Source organism: Dinoponera quadriceps, unplaced genomic scaffold, assembly GCF_001313825.1.
Source record: "Dinoponera quadriceps isolate SergipeBrazil2010 unplaced genomic scaffold, ASM131382v1 scaffold3290, whole genome shotgun sequence".
NCBI lineage: Eukaryota > Metazoa > Arthropoda > Insecta > Hymenoptera > Formicidae > Dinoponera > Dinoponera quadriceps.
Window position 1 is genome coordinate 68,948 of NW_014558496.1, and position 18,568 is coordinate 87,515.

Below are 18,568 nucleotides of genomic sequence, written 5' to 3' on the forward strand. Positions count from 1 at the left end.
AAGTCCTGTTTGCAAAATGAATATCATGTAACAATTTCTCTTAATGCAATATACATATATATAGAGGTATATACCAATATTGTAATTAGATTCCTGTGATTATATATACTTTATTTATGTACAATATTATATTATACTATCCTTTTCAGTACACATTAAAAAATTTACTATATGTATCACATTCTGATACTCATTAAGAAACAAAACGTAACTGTTGAATGGTCGCACCGCATGCGAGAATAGAACAGGCGAGGTATACCGATCATTCTCTCTTTTTTCTTTCTTTACCGGTGTTACTTAATACTATGCTTTATTAGTGCGAAAATTATGTTTAAAAGTTACGCTTCTTTAACTTAAGAACGCGTGCCCGTTATTGCGTCGATGTCGGCATCGACATTAACATCGACGGAGGTGTAGTAGTAGTAGTTGCGGTGGTGGTAGCGTTGGTAGGGGATTGGTTTTGTTGAAGAACAGACGGATAGAAGGAAGTATTTTGCGGGAGAGAGGCGCTGACCGTGATAGGTGGCATTCCAGGCAGTGAGATCGGCGTCGTCACAACATGAGATTGAGGCACATTAAATCCAGTAGCAGCAACAGTCGCACTGTAAGCAGGAATCTGATCTTTCTGCAGTCCCGGGATATTGATTGGCGCGGTCGGCGTTGTTGCAACTTCGTAAAGACTCTGTTGTAAGACTGGACTGGCTGGCATACCGGGAATGTTCGGAGTCGCTTGATAAGTACCTGAATAATTGGGCAGATGTATTTATAGCCATCTAATTTGATTTATTGATACGAATGCTTGAATCAATATTAAGAGTCTGATATTTTCAAATCTATTATCTGAAACTTCTTTTTGAAGTCTCAATCTCAATGGAAAGATAAACTTTTTGTTAAACAAGAGATAAATCTCTGTATTTAATATTTTGACTTTTTACAAGAAAAATCTATTTCTGAGTGGAACGGTGTTTTTTTTTCAATTCCCGAACATATATATATATATATATTTGCCTTTACAGAATTATGTCTCTCTTTAACATCGAAGTTCGAACTCGAGTAATTATTTACAACAAAGAATATAGGTAAAATCTGACGTTATTTACCAGGAGGAAAACTGACTGTAGGCTGATTTGGAAACATATGAGGTGCCGAGCTGATCGATGGGTAAACACCGGTACCAGCATTGGTACCACCAACACCGATATTAGCACCGATACCGGCACCGGCATTAACACCGGTACTGGCACTAGTGGCATGAACAGTGAAATTGACACGGCTCGCAGTCTGTATTGGCGTGTTTGCTCCTGTGCTTTGAGATGGTAGAGTTTCCTGTTCTGCTTTCAGATTTTTCATAGAGTTATCTATCGGTGAATTATAAGTTGGCGGGACGGATAATCCGGGTGGCATACTGACAACCGGATTATTTCCTGTCATGATGACGGTAGCAGTTGTTGTTGGCTGATCTTGCATAGCAGTTTTGGTAGTATTCTAAAATAAAAAAAATGTATACGTAGTATGAAAAATTTGTGGAGAATCTCCACAAGTTTCCGAGACTCATTTGACTTGATATTTTTATTTATTAATTATGATTGGTAAATCTATATTCATAGGTTGTTTCTTTAATTACCAAATTTTTCATTTAGAAAAATCTTAAAATTTGTGAACATTCCGCTGTGACATACATTATGTTAAAATTGCATTAATCAACTAATATTTTATCAATTAAAAGCAAAATATATGGTTCAACGTAAAAAAATGTTCAGATTTTGGAATTTTTACGAAACTTTAAGATTTATAATTGAAAAAACAGCAGAAATAGATATCATAACTTTTACCTGGTATGAATTAGCAGGCTTGTGTTCCAGCACACTTCTGACAGGTATTCTGTGCAGATATCCGTATCCTATTCCACATCCTAAGCTGTTAAAAAAGATATAATAATTTAATTTTTATTTACATATGTATTACTATCTCGACTGATATATCTAAGACACTCTACAAAAGCGCCATACATATGTACCTTCCTTCTCCACCCCAGGTATTGTTAGGAGTGATAGTCACTTCTCTGCAGAAATCATCTTTAGTGTTATATACATATAATTTCAGTGGTCGTGATTCATGAGCTTCTATCAAGGTAAACAGATTCTCGCTCTCATGTAGAATGGAATCCGCGCCGATGATATAATCGGTGAACGGCCGTAAACCAGCCAACTCTGCAGGAGAGGATGGATGCACCTCCTGCGAATTTAGATATATAATAATGGCATTAAATTACTGATATACATGTGAACTGGTATGTACTGTTAGTGAAAGTCTATTTGAAGCATACTTACAAGCACATGCCAGACATTTTCGTTGGCACCTTCAAATGAGCAGAAACGTATACTGACGCCCAGTAATCCTTGTCCGCCCCATGTCATGCTCGGTGTAATATGAGTTCGCCTTACAGACTTTGTTTTACTACTGTATACTGTAATTATTAATTTCTGATTCACACCAGCTTTCAGAAGTTCCTTCAGAGTATCGTTATCTTGATCCTATTGAGGGAAAATTTACAACACGTTAGAAAATATAGACATTACACTTTTTAATACAATGATTACCTCACAATTATATTAAAAAAAAAAAAAATATATATATATGATTGATAGAAATTATAAATAATCATACCAGACGAGTATTTCCAATTGCTACGATAAAATCAAAAAATGCTTCCAGTCCTGCTTGCTGCCCAGGGGAACCTTCCTGAACCTGCAATAAAAAATACTGTTATTTCATGCACATTTCTATTACGTGATTAAATTGGATGTGAATTTTTATTTAAATGTTAAATATTAAGAGGACAAAACTTTATAAATATATATTATAAAATTTTGTCTTTCATTGAATTATAATTATAACTTTAACGATTTACAATTTAAAAATTATACTTAGGAAAAATATTTAATACAAGTTGATAACTTTTTCACTAAACAACAAAACTTGAAATTTCTATTGAAAAGAAATTAACTGCAAAAATTTGCTCAAAGGACTCGTAAATAAAAGATGACTTCATGGATTTGACACTATATATGATAACAAAGTAAATAATGATAAATATACTTTATCAGTGACACCTTTTGTAATTAGTAATATATCAGACTTGCAGTCACATAAAGCGAGGAAGATTTTGTTGAATGCTTTACAGATGTAAAATATACGCGTGAAGTATTATTATTATTATTTTTGACAATATATATATACACACATAGGGACCTTAAAAGTGGGTGATGTTTTAGATAATTAGATACACTTGACAGGCCGTCTTACCCCCAATACGTGATAACCTTCTGTACCACCTCCTGGTATTTCCACGCTTTGGGAAGACCCCATTTCGGCTGAGAGTTTCTTAGGTCACCTGAGACGAGCAGATAAAAAACATCAAACTAATTGTCGGTCGTGCAAAATTTGCGGCACACACAAATAATAAATATACGTGGCACAGGTATTGTAGTGCAAACTCTGTGGTGACGTTACGATCGCTGTACACCACAGCTCGTCTGGTGATATCCGAGCGCCAAGCTGGGTAACTTCATATCTCAAATTGCCCTAATTACTATTCACCTTTTATTATATAAAAGTGCGTCTAGATGGCGCGTATCAAGTAAACTAAATTTCCTAGAAAGTTGGGTTGACATTTTCATTTCTCTCTTTTTTTTTCTTTCTTCTCTTTTGCTCTCTTTTCTCTTTGCCCATCTCTCTCTCTCTCTCTCTCTCTGCTTGATGTCATCGTGACGTCAAGCGCGAAATTTTACATCATTTCAGATCTGTTGTTTTTACCAAACACTGTATTTTTTTCAATATTTTTCTTTTTTATTCCACAAACGCAAATGAATAATTTTCTCGTCTCGAGCAGTGAGAGAATAGCTAAAAATACCCGTTTTCCTATGCCCTCAGGCTATTTCCGAATTCGAAGCCGAGAAAGACCGAACGATTCGCGCAGCCTTCGGCGTTGAGTTGAAATAAATGACTCGCGCTCACGCGGTAAAAAGAGAGACAGGGGAGAAATGCCTCTCACAAAAGGTTTACCCACACTCGTACGTCAATCGTAGAACTTCCCCGACGTGTCAGTCGCAAAAATGCGTAAGCGTCATTGTTAAAACTCAGTCGGTTTTAAAACAAGGGCAAGGACGTGGAAGTAGAGACGGCAGAGAGCAGCATAGAGAGACTCGTCGATGGAAAAGACCGATAGCACGATATCGACCCTTTTTCTCGACGCGAATCTCGCGACGCGGGGGACACTTCACACCTAACAATCTCTCTCTCTCGGGTGACAAGTACGAAGAAAACAAATCACGCCTGCGGACGAATATAAAAGAACTTGAAAGAATATTCCAAGAACGGCCGTCGGGATTTCGTTGTCGCGTCAGGTGCAGAAGGTGCAGCTCGAACAGGCAGACGTGTGTACATCCGTTTCGCGCTGACTTGCGCAAAGATAGTTTACGCGTGGAACAAGGCGAAGGAGGAAGGGAGAGAGGAATCGCGCGAGGGCAGCGATAATCGACGCACGCTTGGTGGGAGTGAAACCGTAGCGGGATCGACGGCGAAGGGCTCTCTCTCTCTCTCTCTCACTCCCTTTCACATAACATACTCGAGGAAAACAAGTGCATCACAGTGACAATAGACGTCACGGAGCTCGCGTTTGTCGGCGATCCCGAGCGAGATCGTGTGCGACCTCCCAGCGGCACGACGTCGATGAGGCGCGCATCTGTGTGACCGAGAGAGGTTGCCCACTCACGGGAGAATGTCGAGCGCAGGTGTACGCGAGTGTAGATAGGCAGGCAGACGAGATTCACGAATGTGCCCGGAGGGGAGTCGATTCCGTGCGTGTTGTCAGCTCAAGACACGGCGTTGAGGATACAGGCGGAATCGCGACCGACTTATTTCGCAGGCTCACGCTCGAGGAGACGACGGCCTGAAATACGCGAGATTTATCGAGCAGTACAGCCTCTCGGTATACACAAAGCTGGCCGACTGGCTACACGACGCTTGACTGCGTCGAAAGGAGAGCGTCAACGGGAACGTGGCGGAGTAAACGGAACCAGGGAGGCCACGGGGAACGCGCGTATGCTGCATCATCTGAAGAGGAGCTCGCGAATGGAGGCACGGGTATGTGGTTGCTAAAAGAAATGGAAGCCACAGGAGAAAATATGTGTGAGAAAGAGAGAGAGAGAGAGACGCTTGTCACCTGTCATTGTTGTGTTATCGCGACTGTGATATGTGATAGTCGCGAGGCTTTTCGCGAGTGCGCGAAAGTAGGTCTTATGTTTATTCGCGATCGACCTGCGAGGCGCGCGTCCCGAAGCGTGTATCCTCGGACGCGGATTTCCGAATACCACAGCGTCTCTCTCTCTCTCTCTCTCTTTTTCATATCGATCTCTCGTGTCGTCGCTCACGCACAATCTGTCGCGCGTCGCGATACGACTCGCTCGCTCTCACGTACTTTCCTTCTTTCTTCTTCCCTTCCCGCAATACCCGTTCTCCTTCCCTCCTCGCCCCGTTCCCGTGCGCGCGTGTCCGAAGATTGCGCGATCGCGATGACTCCTCATCGATCACGTCGATCGCGCCCCGTCCGTGGCGAACGTCCGATCCGGGAAAGTGATATCCCGTGTCTGCACCGGCAGGTTGGCGTATGAATGGTGTCGCGGTCACAGGGACACACGCGCTCGTGAATCCGGACATGATGTCAACGACCACCGATATCAGTATGCTGGGGGAGACTCCCAAGACAAGCTCCCAGGAAGGCACGCCGATCTTCCTGCAGACCCGCGCGGCACAGTGCATCGCAGGTGTATTCGTATGGGTGGCGCTCTTTCTCACCTGCCAACAGGTAGTTATCGTCGAATTAGGACGATTCCTTAGGCTATCAGTGCGGTGTAGCAGACACGTTATCAGTGATGACGCATCGTGTGTTGTGTGCTTACAGATCTATCAGCATTTGAGGTGGTACACGAATCCTACCGAACAGAGATGGATAGTGCGAATTCTCTTCATCGTGCCCATCTACGCCACGTACTCCTGGATCTCGCTGTTGTTCTTCAACAGCGAGAGCTATTACGTTTACTTCTTCACAGTGCGGGACTGTTACGAGGCGTTTGTTATATATAACTTTCTGTCGCTATGCTACGAGTACCTAGGCGGAGAGGGCAACATTATGTCCGAAATCAGGGGAAAGCCGATACGCTCGAGTTGCCTTTACGGGACTTGTTGCCTAGTCGGAAAGACATACACCATCGGCTTCCTGAGATTCTGCAAGCAAGCCACTCTGCAGTTCTGCTTGGTTAAACCGGTGATGGCGTTCGTCATCATATTTCTGCAGGCCTTCGGCCACTACAGAGACGGAGATTGGTCCCCCGACGGCGGTTACATCTACATCACTGTAATTTACAATATCAGCGTGTCGCTTGCGCTTTACGGGCTGTTTCTGTTTTATTTCGCTACGAGAGACCTGTTGACACCGTTCGAACCAGTGCTGAAGTTTTGTACAGTGAAGAGCGTGATTTTCCTGTCGTTCTGGCAAGGTGCGCACTTGAATTTCACTCAGGGCTCGCTCGCTCATCTCACGTGTTTCGTTCTTTGCCGAGTATGAATCGATATTCGGCTCCATGAAATGTGTCGATTTTCAAGAATAATGTTCTTTCTCTCCCCCACGCAGGAGTTCTATTAGCTATTTTGGAGAAGGCGAACGTCATTTCACCCGTTATAAATAGTCTGGGTCAGTCGACGAGCGCGGGAACTGTCTCTGCTGGTTATCAAAATTTCTTGATTTGCATCGAGATGTTGTTCGCCGCTATTGCTTTACGTTACGCGTTCCCGTACCAAGTATACGCAGCTGGCTGTGTTACGGACTCGAGAGGTAGAAGCGTGACGATGCAGAGTATCAGTAGTAGTTTAAAGGTACATAACGAATCTGGAGAATACATTCGTGGGGATGATAATTTGTAAAATATGGTGATAATGATAATAATAATGTTTTGCAGGAAACGATGAATCCAAAAGATATTATGACCGATGCCATCCATAATTTCCATCCACAGTACCAACAATACACGCAGTATAGCGCCGGTATGTGTTCTACTCTTTCACCACAATTCCTTACTTTTGTTTTGCGCAATATTGCATACTTCTTTTCTGACTTACATACTGTTTATTTATCTTGATGGACACGTCATATATATTTACATCCGCAAACTGCCCAATTCTCATATAGCATGACGTAGTGTGCGATAAGACTTCGACTCATTTACTTGCAAGTTCTCCTATGTGTCTCATATAACGTTTACTTTTTCTCACTCATTTATCGCAGAAAAAGAACTGATTAGTAAGAATTGACATTATAAACACGAGGTTGTAATAGCGTTCCAATTATAGAGCGAAATCATATTCGGCATATATGATGCCAGTAACGTTGAGCCAGTTACGTGAAATATACGTTTGATTCGCGATTGCAACGCTTCAGTTACAGGCTTTTGGCTTTTGTACATAATTTATATTCCACATATATTTTCCGACTTCTCACTGCTGACCGATGCAGGCACCAATTAATATATCGCCCACTTTTATACACATGCAGCTAATTTTTACACAAGCAAGTCCCAAAAGTCACAGATAGCGTAGAAAATACTCGCTTTGAAGAACATAGTCCTACTAATAATAATAATATACATGTATTATTTTACACTAACGAGAAAGATTAATATGACATAAATTCGCCTTAACATGTGCCGTTTTGCTAGATTCAATTTCTTTGAAGGCACTTTTGTTTGCTATTTTTCAGACGTTAATACCAACTTGCCGTACGAAAAGCTATGACACAGTGAGGCGTCAGTTTTTTAATTTCAAGAAATTGGACATCGAGCTTAGCGCGACTAAAAATGAGGATCGAAAGATACACGACACAGCACTATACTTTGCTTACGGGATTACTTAATGCCTTAAAAATCGCTATCTATCCGCAGGTTGATAAACAAATTCTCTGCTGAGATTACAAAATAAGTTGTAATCTCGGTTGTACTTAAATCGTCATCTATATATATATATATATATATATATATGTGTNCATATACAATTTCATCCATTTTTGCGATTAACAAGCTCTGCTGTATAATATGAAACTTTTAACGTAAGACAAGCATTTAGAAAGAGAGATTAAGCAAGAAAGCAAGCAGGAAAGAGGGAAAGTGGTGTACTTCTATAGCGTTGCTCTATAATAAATGTAAAAGATAATTAGGTATTGGTTGATGTATCGTCTTCTTCTCGTCATCTTTTTATTCTCTCTCTCTTTTTTTTTTATTTACTTTTCATTTTTAACATACAGTAATACACCTATGGGTTTGACATTTACGACAAAGAGAGCATCGAATTAATTTCATCGCTTTTACGTCCCATCATATGGTGTTATGTAGCATGCGAATATACGGTATGAAATAACTGATCGAGCATGCAAGCACGTTATTGCGTCCTCTTTCCCAACAGTACAACAGCATATACACACTTACAGTGGCAAAGTTTTATCACGACCCCTAGCTGCTTGCGGTTATTTTATTTCCTACTTCCATAATCTGCATGATGTATCGTTTATTACTGCGGCTGCTGCTGCGTCGCATCGATAGGTATTTTTCTTTCCTCGCACTTGCATATATCACTTGTATGCCGCAAGAAAAAAATATTGAACTTTGTTGCTCCGATAGACCGAGACTCCCGCGCGGCTCTCGTCATCGCTATGTCGTCGATGCGACTTTGACGTGCGCTTACTCGTTATCGATTGTGAAACCGGCATGATTTCGTCAAGCTCCGAATTCGTGGCGGCCGAGACCCTTCTTCACTCTCGCGAACGAATAAGTGAAACGCCCCGCGAGATTTCTTTCTACTATTTATTATTGCAACATGCGTAGTGTCCGAAATTGAAATTTCGTCGAAATCACATCTCGGTCCCGGGCCTCGATCTCGCGAGCGTAATTCCGGAGCAAAAACGTTTGACATGCAAATGTGTGACATTCCGACGAGCGCGACGTTCTGCCGCTGATCTCTCTCTCGTCGGAATCTATAACAATAACGGAGTAACGCAAATAGCGAACACGGCGTATAGAACACGGTTGTGTGCGGTTTACACTCGCGCGTGTAACATATAAAAATCGGTCGTCCGATCCCATCGTATCGGCCGATCGACGCCTGTCCCTTATTATTGTTTGCCCGTAGCCGTTAACGCTTGCCGCGCTCTGTAACGTTATGTAACGTGATGTAACGATTAGGGGGCCCGAAAGGACAACGTGGTATGCGAGTATCCAGCTACGATCCGGACGATCCGCAAAACATGCCGGTACCACCACCGCAAAGGCGAAACACCTCTCACCAACGTGTCGCCACGATTTCGCAAAATTATAACGAAAAAACGATGTTACTGAGCAGCGACGACGAATTTCAATAAGGTGCATAGGAACGCGTACATTACACATATACACACATACATACACATATACACACACACACACACCTACACGTAAACACGGTTCAAAGAGTGCGAAATCTAAATTCGAGAAATGTATATCGACAAACGTTGTCACTGTAAACGCGGGACTTCCATGAACTTCTAGAGATCTGCTTTCGAAGAAGATAAAAAAAAACATAAAAAGATACGTTTTATCATAAGCGATATCGAATTTAATTACTAGGTAGGAACACGACTCGCTCACGGGAATACAAATGACAGATTTCAAGGGGAAGGAGAGATGAAAAAGAAAAAAAGGAAACGCGAAGGGAGAAAGAGAGGAGAAGGAAGGGATGTCGCGCGCGTGCGTGGCGTAAGCATGCGTTACATCGCGCTGTAATAGTTCCATAATGTTACATCCATGTTAATATATGTATTATGTTATAACATACGAGTATATAGTATAGAAGATATTTATTTTAATACGCTGACGTGTTTGAGGCAGTGTTATTCTATATATCTGTGGCTCTATTACGACACTGTAAGGGGTGTTCGATCGCACGAGATAAAGCTTACACTTCGTGGATAAGTAAATGTAATTGTATAGTACTTAATTTTACAGGATCACGCGTTTACGTACCCGTCTCGATTCTTTCGTTCTGATCGATAATACGCCTGTCTTGAGCGCCGATGCTTGTTTAGATATTTTTGTATGTTGGTTTCACTTGAGGATCAACCTTCTTGCAACGTCGTCTCGCGTCTGTCTCTCCGTAAGGGGTCGAGCCACATACACAAAAAAAGAATCTTTGCGTCCTTCTCTACAGTCCTATGAGATTATTCCTTTCTTAGTCTTACAAAATTCATACATGTATATATACCATTGAATTATATCTGAAAAGAGGAGAAAAAGATACAGAGAGATTGACGGATATTTCCCACGGAAATATTTGTCACGCCGATGGGAGCCTTTAAGTGTAAAAGAAAAGAAAGGATATATAACAAACACTAGCAAGAAAGTGCAAAAAAACAACTGATGGGTATTTTTTTGTGTCGGATATGAATAAATATTTGGTATTTGGTGTCTCATGTGTACAACTGTGTATATCCTTATATTTTTTTTTAAAGCGTAACAAAGGATGATCGAAGGGGAGAAAAAAAGAAAGAGAGAAGTTAACGGGCAGAGTTCTATTTTATAATGAAGCACGCCATGCTCGCGGATATCTCGTCACCGTTTTAAGAACTAAACCAAAAGACAAGGAAAACGTAAATCGGTGAACAAGTTTTATTTTCCTATTTATTACACATCGTCGTAATAAAGATAAGACAACCATATATTAATAGAACATTATTTATTTACACGTAAAACATCTGTTAATGATACCTCGACTTGTAGAAAATATATACGCACATATACATATATACATATACGCATGTGTGTATATGTTACGTATATGTTGTATAGAATAATTTATATGTATATATATATATATATAAGATTTTAATTATACATAATAATCTATCGATACTTTTTTCTTAAAATATGTTAGTCAACTCGAATACCGTATTATATATTGTTAGAAGAATAATTTAGAATGTTACTCTCAACAGCCTTTTATTTTTGGCAAAACGAAAAAGAAGAAACAAAAGAGAGAGGAAAATAATAAAAATATAATATTGTGTACACGTTTCCTAAAAAGAAAGGAAAAAAGAAAAATTCAGTTTTCTGATCGCAGCGATGAAAGCACCTTCGATTACGGAGTTGCACTACCAACCGATCCAGTAACCGATTGTTCGTCACGATTTTCTTCCAACCGTGCCAGGAAGATTCCAAGGTTTCGGGCGACACAGTATTATCGCCGTACGATTGTACGTCTTCCTCGTCGTCGTCGTCATCATCTTCGCCATCATCATCGTCATCATCATCGTCATCATCACCTTCATCATCACCTTCATCATCACCTTCCACGAACGTCGACTCTATCGACGTGTTCATCCTCGCGACCTCGTCCTCCTCCTCCTCCTCAATGTCCTGATACTGCAATTCGTCGTCCATGTAAACGACCACATTGTTATCCACGTTATTCATGTACTTGTCGTATTCTTCGGCGACGTCCCTACGTCACCTTACTCGCGCTCACGACCCTTCGCGTCCATCGTGCTGGGCTTTTCCTGGGCCTGTTTCTTACGGAAATAATGCAACCGTGAGTTTTGCGGAGCGCGCCGCGACAGAGGCACCACCGTCTGCACCGGTTTCTTCCGCAGGCTCCGGTCGAACGAGCTTTTAGGAACGTTGCAATCGCCGGCGTCGCTCACCGTCGCACCTTCGAAACTCTTCCCTTTCTTCGCACTGTTCACCTCCTCCTCGGCGGGAGCCTTGGCGTGCAACGCTTTGACACTCTGTACCGCTCCTTGCTCTGCTTGTCCCGGGTGGGCTGCCGGCTGATCATCTTGGTCGGCTTGCTCTTCCGCTTGAAGCTCGACTTGTGCCGCTGCTTCTCCGTGACCCTATTGCGCTTCTCGGGCGGATACATGATAGTTCAGGGCGCTGTAGCACCTCTTGTTCGTGTACGTGTTGTTGATAGTAGAGTATAAAATGTTACTCCGAGACCAGAATCATTGGGGGCAATAAAATCACCTAAAACAATCAAAATCGAAGTACACTTACCTCAAAATTCGCAAAAAAATTAAGAAAAACTCATCTCCCACTCACTATATTTCGAAATAAAAATATAATTACTTCATTGTAAGAATTACAGCTTAAAAATAGAGCAAAACTATTCAAAAAAACAAGGTTTTATACTGTGAAAACGCTCAGAAACACTCGTATTCCATCATAAAAATACGCTAGAATTTCTGACCGGTCCCTTTGTGGGAGATCAAAAAAATCACCTAAAATACATTCAAATTTAGGTACACATATCTCAAAGACGCTAAGCGGCAAAGTCGTTAAAACGTCCCTTTGGTGTAATCGCATAAAAACAAAGACGGCGAAATGCTAAGAAAAACTCATCTCGCCATCGCTATTTTCAACCAAAATATTACAATTTTTAAATTAATCTGAGTTAAATCGATTTGTTAGCGCAGCATTTGATTCAATTTTTACTAGTTCTTCATATATGTATTTAAGATATTAAGCATAATACAAATATTATATTATTATTCTAGTTTATTTTATTACAAATAAATTAATTACACTCCAAATATTTTGTGGCAGCGCCATTTGTAAGTTTAGCTAAGAGGTCGAATAGGTCGCTTCTTGTAGCGAGACTGGTTGCCATCAACTGATCGGTCGGTGGTCGGCGCCGTCGTCGGTGTTGTCCTTTGTTTAGTGTTTGTTAGTGTAGTGTGCAGCATGCGTGCGTTTTTTGTAGGTAAGTGTTTTCATATTTTATAAAATCTTTGCATGCAGTCAAGACGTGTTCGCAGTTCAAAAGTCATAAATTAATTATATGTGATGGCGTTGGTTTTTAATTATGATATATAAAAATTACGTTTCAAATTACTCAGAAGTTAGGTTATGTAATAAGTATTTTAGTTCTGTGGTTCAATTTTATCATGTACATTTCACTTATATTAAGTTACTTCTGGACGAGAGTATAAATAAAAAGTATTTTTATTAAAAATTATAAAGGTTGTAGATTTTTTAATACCGTAATTTCAAAGTACCCATTTTTGTTAAAGTTAATATATTTAGTTAAAAAAACAGTGGCTTCAAGAATATTTTAGAATTCAAAATGGTCCTTTCTCTAAATTCAAGTAAGTAAAACGAGTATATTTTATACGTTTTTTTGTAAATGGACATATTAGCGTGAAATAAATGTTTCTCAACATAGTTTTTAAACGTTGATTGATGTTGAAGTGAAGAATATAAATTTTTATCGATATTTTTCTTCTTTTCAGAAACAATGGATTCACCAAATGAAAAACCAGATGATATAGATGTTCAGAATGTATCTAGAAGTAACGGAGATAGCAATATAAGAAAATTTTGCTTCACATGTATTATTTTCAAGTAATTAATATCAGTCTTTGCTTTTGACAGCCACCATCTGGAAAGCCACACGAGAAACTCGGTACAATGAAGAAAATCATGAGCGTTGATGATGTTCTTAGCTTGATAAGAATTATAAGAAAATTTGACCCTGAGAATGTCGAATATCCTCAATATAACATCTTTTCATTTATATTTGAGCAAGGGTATCTGTCATGTGCAAATAAGAGATCTGAACTGGTAGTGATACTCAATGAACAAATCGAAAGGAAAATACATGAGAAACTAAAAACTTTTGATATTGAGATATTTGGACAAGATAAAAAGCATTATCAGCTGTAGAGAATTCATTCAGAAACTGTCTGAAACAAAATATGATAATGATGAGTTCATAAGTTTTCATGCAGATCTTGAACAATTTTTCCAGCAATATGCAGCTACTTGGATTACAAAAACTGAGGAGAACATGCGTTATATAATGAGCATCCTTGTTGATGATTTAGGATTTAAAGTTAGTGCCCAACTTCACTTTAAAGCTAAAGGTGCTGATGGAAAGGACTACAACCGATATTTAGACTATGCACTGATAAAAGACAATTCCATTGATTCCATTGATTATGGAATTCAAATACAAAAAAAAAGCAGCAAAAATGCAATACTTACCATTAAAAATAGAGACTACTGTAAAGTAATGGAAGCAAGAGATATCAGAAATACTTTTACACAGTTTGTCTTACTAGGGATAAACATGGATGAGGATGGAAAAATGTCAATTGCTTACTTACAGAACAGCCAGGATTTTGATGCTGTGATGTATCTTCTATAGACTAACATATTCAGTTTAGTTCTGTTTATTATATTATTATATTATTATATAGTTATAAAATATGAGATGATACGTATTAATTTTTTCCTTTGTTTCTTTTACACATTCAGTTTTCTTTGTTGTATATCAGAAATGTAGAATGAAAAAGTGTCAATTGACTACTAAGATAGGTGTTTATGCTGTGATGCTTAGTAACCATAGATTTAGTTGTGTTTAGTTCTATTCTTCAGTCAGTTTTAGCTTAGTCTAATTATGAAAAGTCAGATATATTTCTTCTATTTGACATGTTTATTTATACATCTGAATAATAAATCTGAATAATGTTATAATTGTGTACAACTTGGAAAGATGTGTTAACTTTTTCACAACGTTCCTTTTGTAAATTTTCACAGAAATGCTTTTGTTGTTAATTAAAGCAAATGAAAATGCTGATGTAAGATTTATTTTCCACATCTATTTTACCAACAGTAGGTTTTAATGCACTGTTGCGAAGGTACTTGCTGAAATGGCATTTATATGTCCATATTCTTAGAAGATTTTTGTGTGTCCCACATTTTTTGGATTCCAATCATCAGAGAATTAATAGGTGCAATAAGCAATTTTTATTTGTTTAAGAGACTGTTTAGATAGTTTTATTTGATTTTTAAGCTGTGGATCCTTAGATGCATTAGAAAAAATATTAATTTTTATCTCGAAATCTAGCGATTGGGAGATGGTTTATTCTTCGTTTTATGCGATTTTTTAGGTGATTTGGTATAATTTTGATGTGTTTTAGGTGATTTTTTTGATCTCCCACAAAGGGACCGGCCAGAAATTCTAGCGTATTTTTGTAAAGAAATACGAATGTTTTTGAGCGTTTACACAGTGTAAAACCTTGTTTTTTGAATAGTTTTGCTCTATTTTTAAGTTCTAATTCTTACAATGAAGTAATTATATTTTTATCTCAAAATATATTGATTGGGAAATGGGTTTTTCTTAGTTTTTATGATAATTTTGAGGTGATTTGGCATGATTTTGGATGGTTTTTAGTGATTTTTATTTGCCTTACAATATACTGACTAAAAGTGCGTTGGAAAAATATTTAATATTTTTTTTTCTCGAAATATAGTGAGGGGGGATGAATTTTTCTTAGTTTTTTTTTTTACGAATTTTGAGGTAAATGTACCTCGATTTTGATTGTTTTAGGTGATTTTATTGCCCCCGTGAATTCCGGCCTCGGAGTAACATTTTATACTCTACTGTTGATGCATCGCAGCCGCCTGTTCCGGGGCCCGCGCGTTTTCGGCCCGATGTTGGCGTCTATCAACAGATTGGCGATCTCACGGTCGCCCTTCTTGTTGAGCCTGCTGCTCTTCTTCATCGACGGGCTTGGGAAGTCCTGCTTCGCCAGCATGCCGCCCTCGTCCGCCCGCAGACGCGTCTTAATGTATCGTACCTGCTGCGAGTGTGCTGCGCGATAGCCTGCAGCGGAGATTGCACGTGAAACAGATACTCGTTGTTGCTCTCACCGTCGCCGGGATTCTTCACTCGAGCGTTACCATTGCAGTTCTGATCGGCGACGTCGTTATTGCGGGACTGCCGGGGCAACACCTTGTCGAACTTGCTCGCGTCCGTCTGCTTGGACACCTTCCAGGCCAGCCTCTTGGACCGCGAGTACCTGCAGCACCGCCTGTTCAGCATGTCCTCCGGCAGACAAGCGACGTTCTCCTCCGCGTTGTCCCGCTGTTTATGACTGATCTTCGCCGACGCGTCCGCTGACGCGGCGACCTTCGGCGAGTCCCACATCGCGCACTCCTCGCTAGTCAGACCTATCACATTTCCGATCAGCATCTTCGACAACGGGTGATGCTTCTTCTTGTTGATCAGATTCAGGATCTTGTCCGGCGTGAGGGATTCCAAGGACTTGAGGGATTTAATGTCCTGCGCGTGAAGCGACTCAGCCGACTGTTCCTTGAAGATCCTCTCGCGCGTCGCGACTGAACCGATCCCCGGCAGTTCACTGACGCGACTCATCACCGACGCGCTCCGTTCGGCGCTGCTTCGCGAGTATTCCTGACACTCCTCGGTGACGAAATTCGCGTCGTTCGACGGCGAGCGGCCCGACGGGTGAACGTCGCGGGAGCACGAGTTCTTCATGCGTTTGGGACAGACAGGCTCGTCGTTCGCGACGTTGCAAGAGACGCTGCCGACCGGCTCCCGGGGATTCACCCGCGTCGCGGGGTCCAGTCTCGCGGCCGGCTTCACATCGTCTTTCGGTGGCGCGTCTATGTCCAGAGCCGTCCGGTTGGCGATGTCGATCGGCTTGAACGGCTTATGCAGCATCGTCGTGACGCACCTCTTCGCCTCCTGGGTGTTGCGCGACGACTCGTACAGACCCATGCGTATCGAGATATTTGTACTGTGTGTCTTCGGTGCTGACGTACCGAGGCACGTGAAGGTCCTTCGGTCAGGTACTGAAGTAGAACAGTTTGTGCTTTCCGCGTTGCTCGGCTTCTTGAAGACATGGCGCGTGACGATCGAGCTCTCGGGCACGGGCTTCCTCGTCGCGTCCGGCGGAGCCTCGCGACTGTGGCCGAATCTCCGCTTGCCGCAGACGTCGGTGGTGTTGTGCGAACATTTTCGCAGATCGTACGTGTTGGAAGCGACGCACGGCTGGCTCGATCTCGCGGAAGACGCGTTGTGTCGTGCGGAAGATGGCACTTCGCAGCTCCCGCCGCTCCAGCTCGGCGCCTCCTGATCGGCGAGACGCATCAGCACGAATTTATTGTACCTGATCCCGTCCGCGCTCGCGCCTATCCAGTAGCCTATGACTACGTAGAGCCCGTCGTACCTGTAGCCCGTGTTAGGCGCTATGTCGTTCTGCAGATTGTAGCTTCGGATCAATCTCAGTGGTACTTGATTCTTGTAATTATGTGTGAACGGATCAGCGCTCGGTTGATCCTTGCGATACACCTGGCCAGTAAGCGTGAGAAAATCACCGAGATCCACGTCCTCGTTCATGTTGACTTGCGAGGTGCAAGCCGATGCAGCACCGAAAGGTCCTTCGTGCACGTCGGCGTCGATGGGATTGTGCACGCCGTCCCTAGAGCAGTCCATACGTATACCCCACCAAGACCCGGGTGGAAACTCAGGGATCGGGCCATACCAGCAACTGGTAACCTTGGTGGAAATATTCCTTTCTTATCGAATTCATCGTCACACACGATACACGTATGATCATTCGTATGACTCAAGAATTAACGACGAAAGGACGATACTCACATTTCTGCTGTAGCACGACAGGTTCAGTTTGTCCGAGCTTCTCGCCGAATTCCCACCGACAGTCGCCTGGTTGAGTTTGCGAAACAGTCTGTTCAGTTCTTGCCTGCTCCGGCCTTTACCCTGTTGTGACACACGAGAGAGACGCGCGTTAACAAGAACCAACAAGCTCGCGATGCGAGAGACAGCGTAATTGCGATAGAGAGCGCGGTACAGATAGTGCCGCGGAACGCGACGAAAGTACAGATAAATAATAGCCCGCGGTGAGAGCGCGGTGGAGCGTGGATTAGAAGAGACGGAGTGTCGGACGGGAGACGCAGTACCTGGCCCTTAATTCGCGCCTCGCCCAGCCTCTTTTCATTCTCCTGAATTGTATTCCCGTAGACGCACTTTGCGACGTCATTAGACGACCTTGCCATTTTAAAGGCGACCAGGATCTAGCCGCGTCGTACGCCGGACGCGTACCGCAAATGTGACAATTCTCTTCCTCCTGGACAGTAGTCCGTCCGGTGAATGCAAATGGCCGCTATCACGGCCGCCGTCTCATCGATAACGCGAGATATACGTCGCGCGGTCTGAAACATGTGACGGATCGGGTCTGTTCGTGTTGCTCGCGCTTCCCGCTTTTTTTCTCTTCCCCTCTCTCTCTCGCTACCTCTCTGTTCCACTAGTCCGAACGTTTATCGGTCGCTCGTTCGAACCCGCTCGTTCTGACCGCGAGTGTCGCTGCGTCATTAATCAGATGTTGATATCGACGATAAAAAGAAGCGTCGATACAACGGGCCACTGTTGTCACGACGCAAATCGATGGTCGATCGTCGCGCATGACGTCGACGATCGTCGGGCGATTTATTTCGTCTCTGCGAGAATCGGGGCTTCGTGTTCGAATCGCTCGATTGCGAATTATGCAAGAGCGCGCGATCGGTAGTTGCGAGCCGAAGATGCGGGAACGCAGATAAATAAACAGAACAGACTTCCGGTGTTGCAGCGACAGGGGATAAAAACGGGACTTGAGGCGAAACGCGGTTTG

The 18,568-nt window shown here is 41.9% G+C and overlaps 3 protein-coding genes across 5 annotated transcripts; 1 reads left to right on the top strand and 2 right to left on the bottom strand.

The window, feature by feature from the left end:
• Positions 1–96: 96 nt before the first annotated feature.
• Positions 97–3,558, bottom strand: LOC106749858 (Golgi reassembly-stacking protein 2). 2 transcript variants are annotated; one of them, XM_014629724.1, is made up of 8 exons: positions 3,473–3,558; positions 3,307–3,394; positions 2,668–2,748; positions 2,331–2,534; positions 2,018–2,235; positions 1,833–1,917; positions 1,101–1,485; positions 97–741 (listed from the first exon to the last, which is right to left on the bottom strand). In XM_014629724.1, the coding sequence occupies exons 2-8, from the start codon at positions 3,367–3,369 to the stop codon at positions 371–373; spliced, it is 1,407 nt and encodes a 468-aa protein (XP_014485210.1). In that variant the 5' UTR covers positions 3,370–3,394; positions 3,473–3,558; the 3' UTR covers positions 97–370. The 2 variants fall into 2 exon arrangements, with proteins under 2 accessions (XP_014485210.1, XP_014485209.1); XM_014629723.1 differs by having other exon boundaries at positions 3,307–3,554.
• A 755-nt stretch (positions 3,559–4,313) lies between these two features.
• LOC106749859 (transmembrane protein 184B) lies at positions 4,314–10,720 on the top strand. Of its 2 annotated transcripts, none has more exons than XM_014629727.1 (6): positions 4,314–5,145; positions 5,661–5,866; positions 5,963–6,557; positions 6,692–6,933; positions 7,017–7,101; positions 7,814–8,085. In XM_014629727.1, exons 2-6 carry the CDS (start codon positions 5,669–5,671, stop codon positions 7,846–7,848), a joined length of 1,155 nt encoding a protein of 384 aa, XP_014485213.1. In that variant the 5' UTR covers positions 4,314–5,145; positions 5,661–5,668; the 3' UTR covers positions 7,849–8,085. The 2 variants fall into 2 exon arrangements, with proteins under 2 accessions (XP_014485213.1, XP_014485212.1); XM_014629726.1 differs by lacking the exon at positions 7,814–8,085 and adding an exon at positions 9,288–10,720 and having other exon boundaries at positions 4,316–5,145.
• A 413-nt stretch (positions 10,721–11,133) lies between these two features.
• LOC106749885 lies at positions 11,134–18,501 on the bottom strand. Its single transcript, XM_014629796.1, is given in 9 exon segments — positions 11,134–11,246; positions 11,248–11,585; positions 11,588–11,818; positions 11,821–11,998; positions 12,000–12,044; positions 15,528–15,706; positions 15,709–17,439; positions 17,542–17,661; positions 17,862–18,501. Coding segments are annotated over 9 exon segments (2,937 nt in total). The 5' UTR covers positions 17,958–18,501; the 3' UTR covers positions 11,134–11,227.
• Between the last annotated feature and the right edge of the window lie 67 nt (positions 18,502–18,568).

Bases quoted from the DNA above. Each gene is read 5' to 3' on its own strand.
- LOC106749858 (XM_014629724.1), bottom strand. From the start codon at position 3,369: ATGGGGTCTTCCCAAAGCGTGGAAATACCAGGAGGTGGTACAGAAGGT. The intron at 2,535-2,667 runs GTATGATTATTT...TTCCCTCAATAG, and splicing joins CAATTGGAAATACTCGTCTG to GATCAAGATAACGATACTCT. The intron at 742-1,100 runs GTAAATAACGTC...CCAATTATTCAG, and splicing joins TACAGTCAGTTTTCCTCCTG to GTACTTATCAAGCGACTCCG.
- LOC106749859 (XM_014629726.1), top strand. From the start codon at position 5,669: ATGAATGGTGTCGCGGTCACAGGGACACACGCGCTCGTGAATCCGGAC. The intron at 6,558-6,691 runs GTGCGCACTTGA...TCCCCCACGCAG, and splicing joins TTTCCTGTCGTTCTGGCAAG to GAGTTCTATTAGCTATTTTG. The intron at 6,934-7,016 runs GTACATAACGAA...AATGTTTTGCAG, and splicing joins GTATCAGTAGTAGTTTAAAG to GAAACGATGAATCCAAAAGA.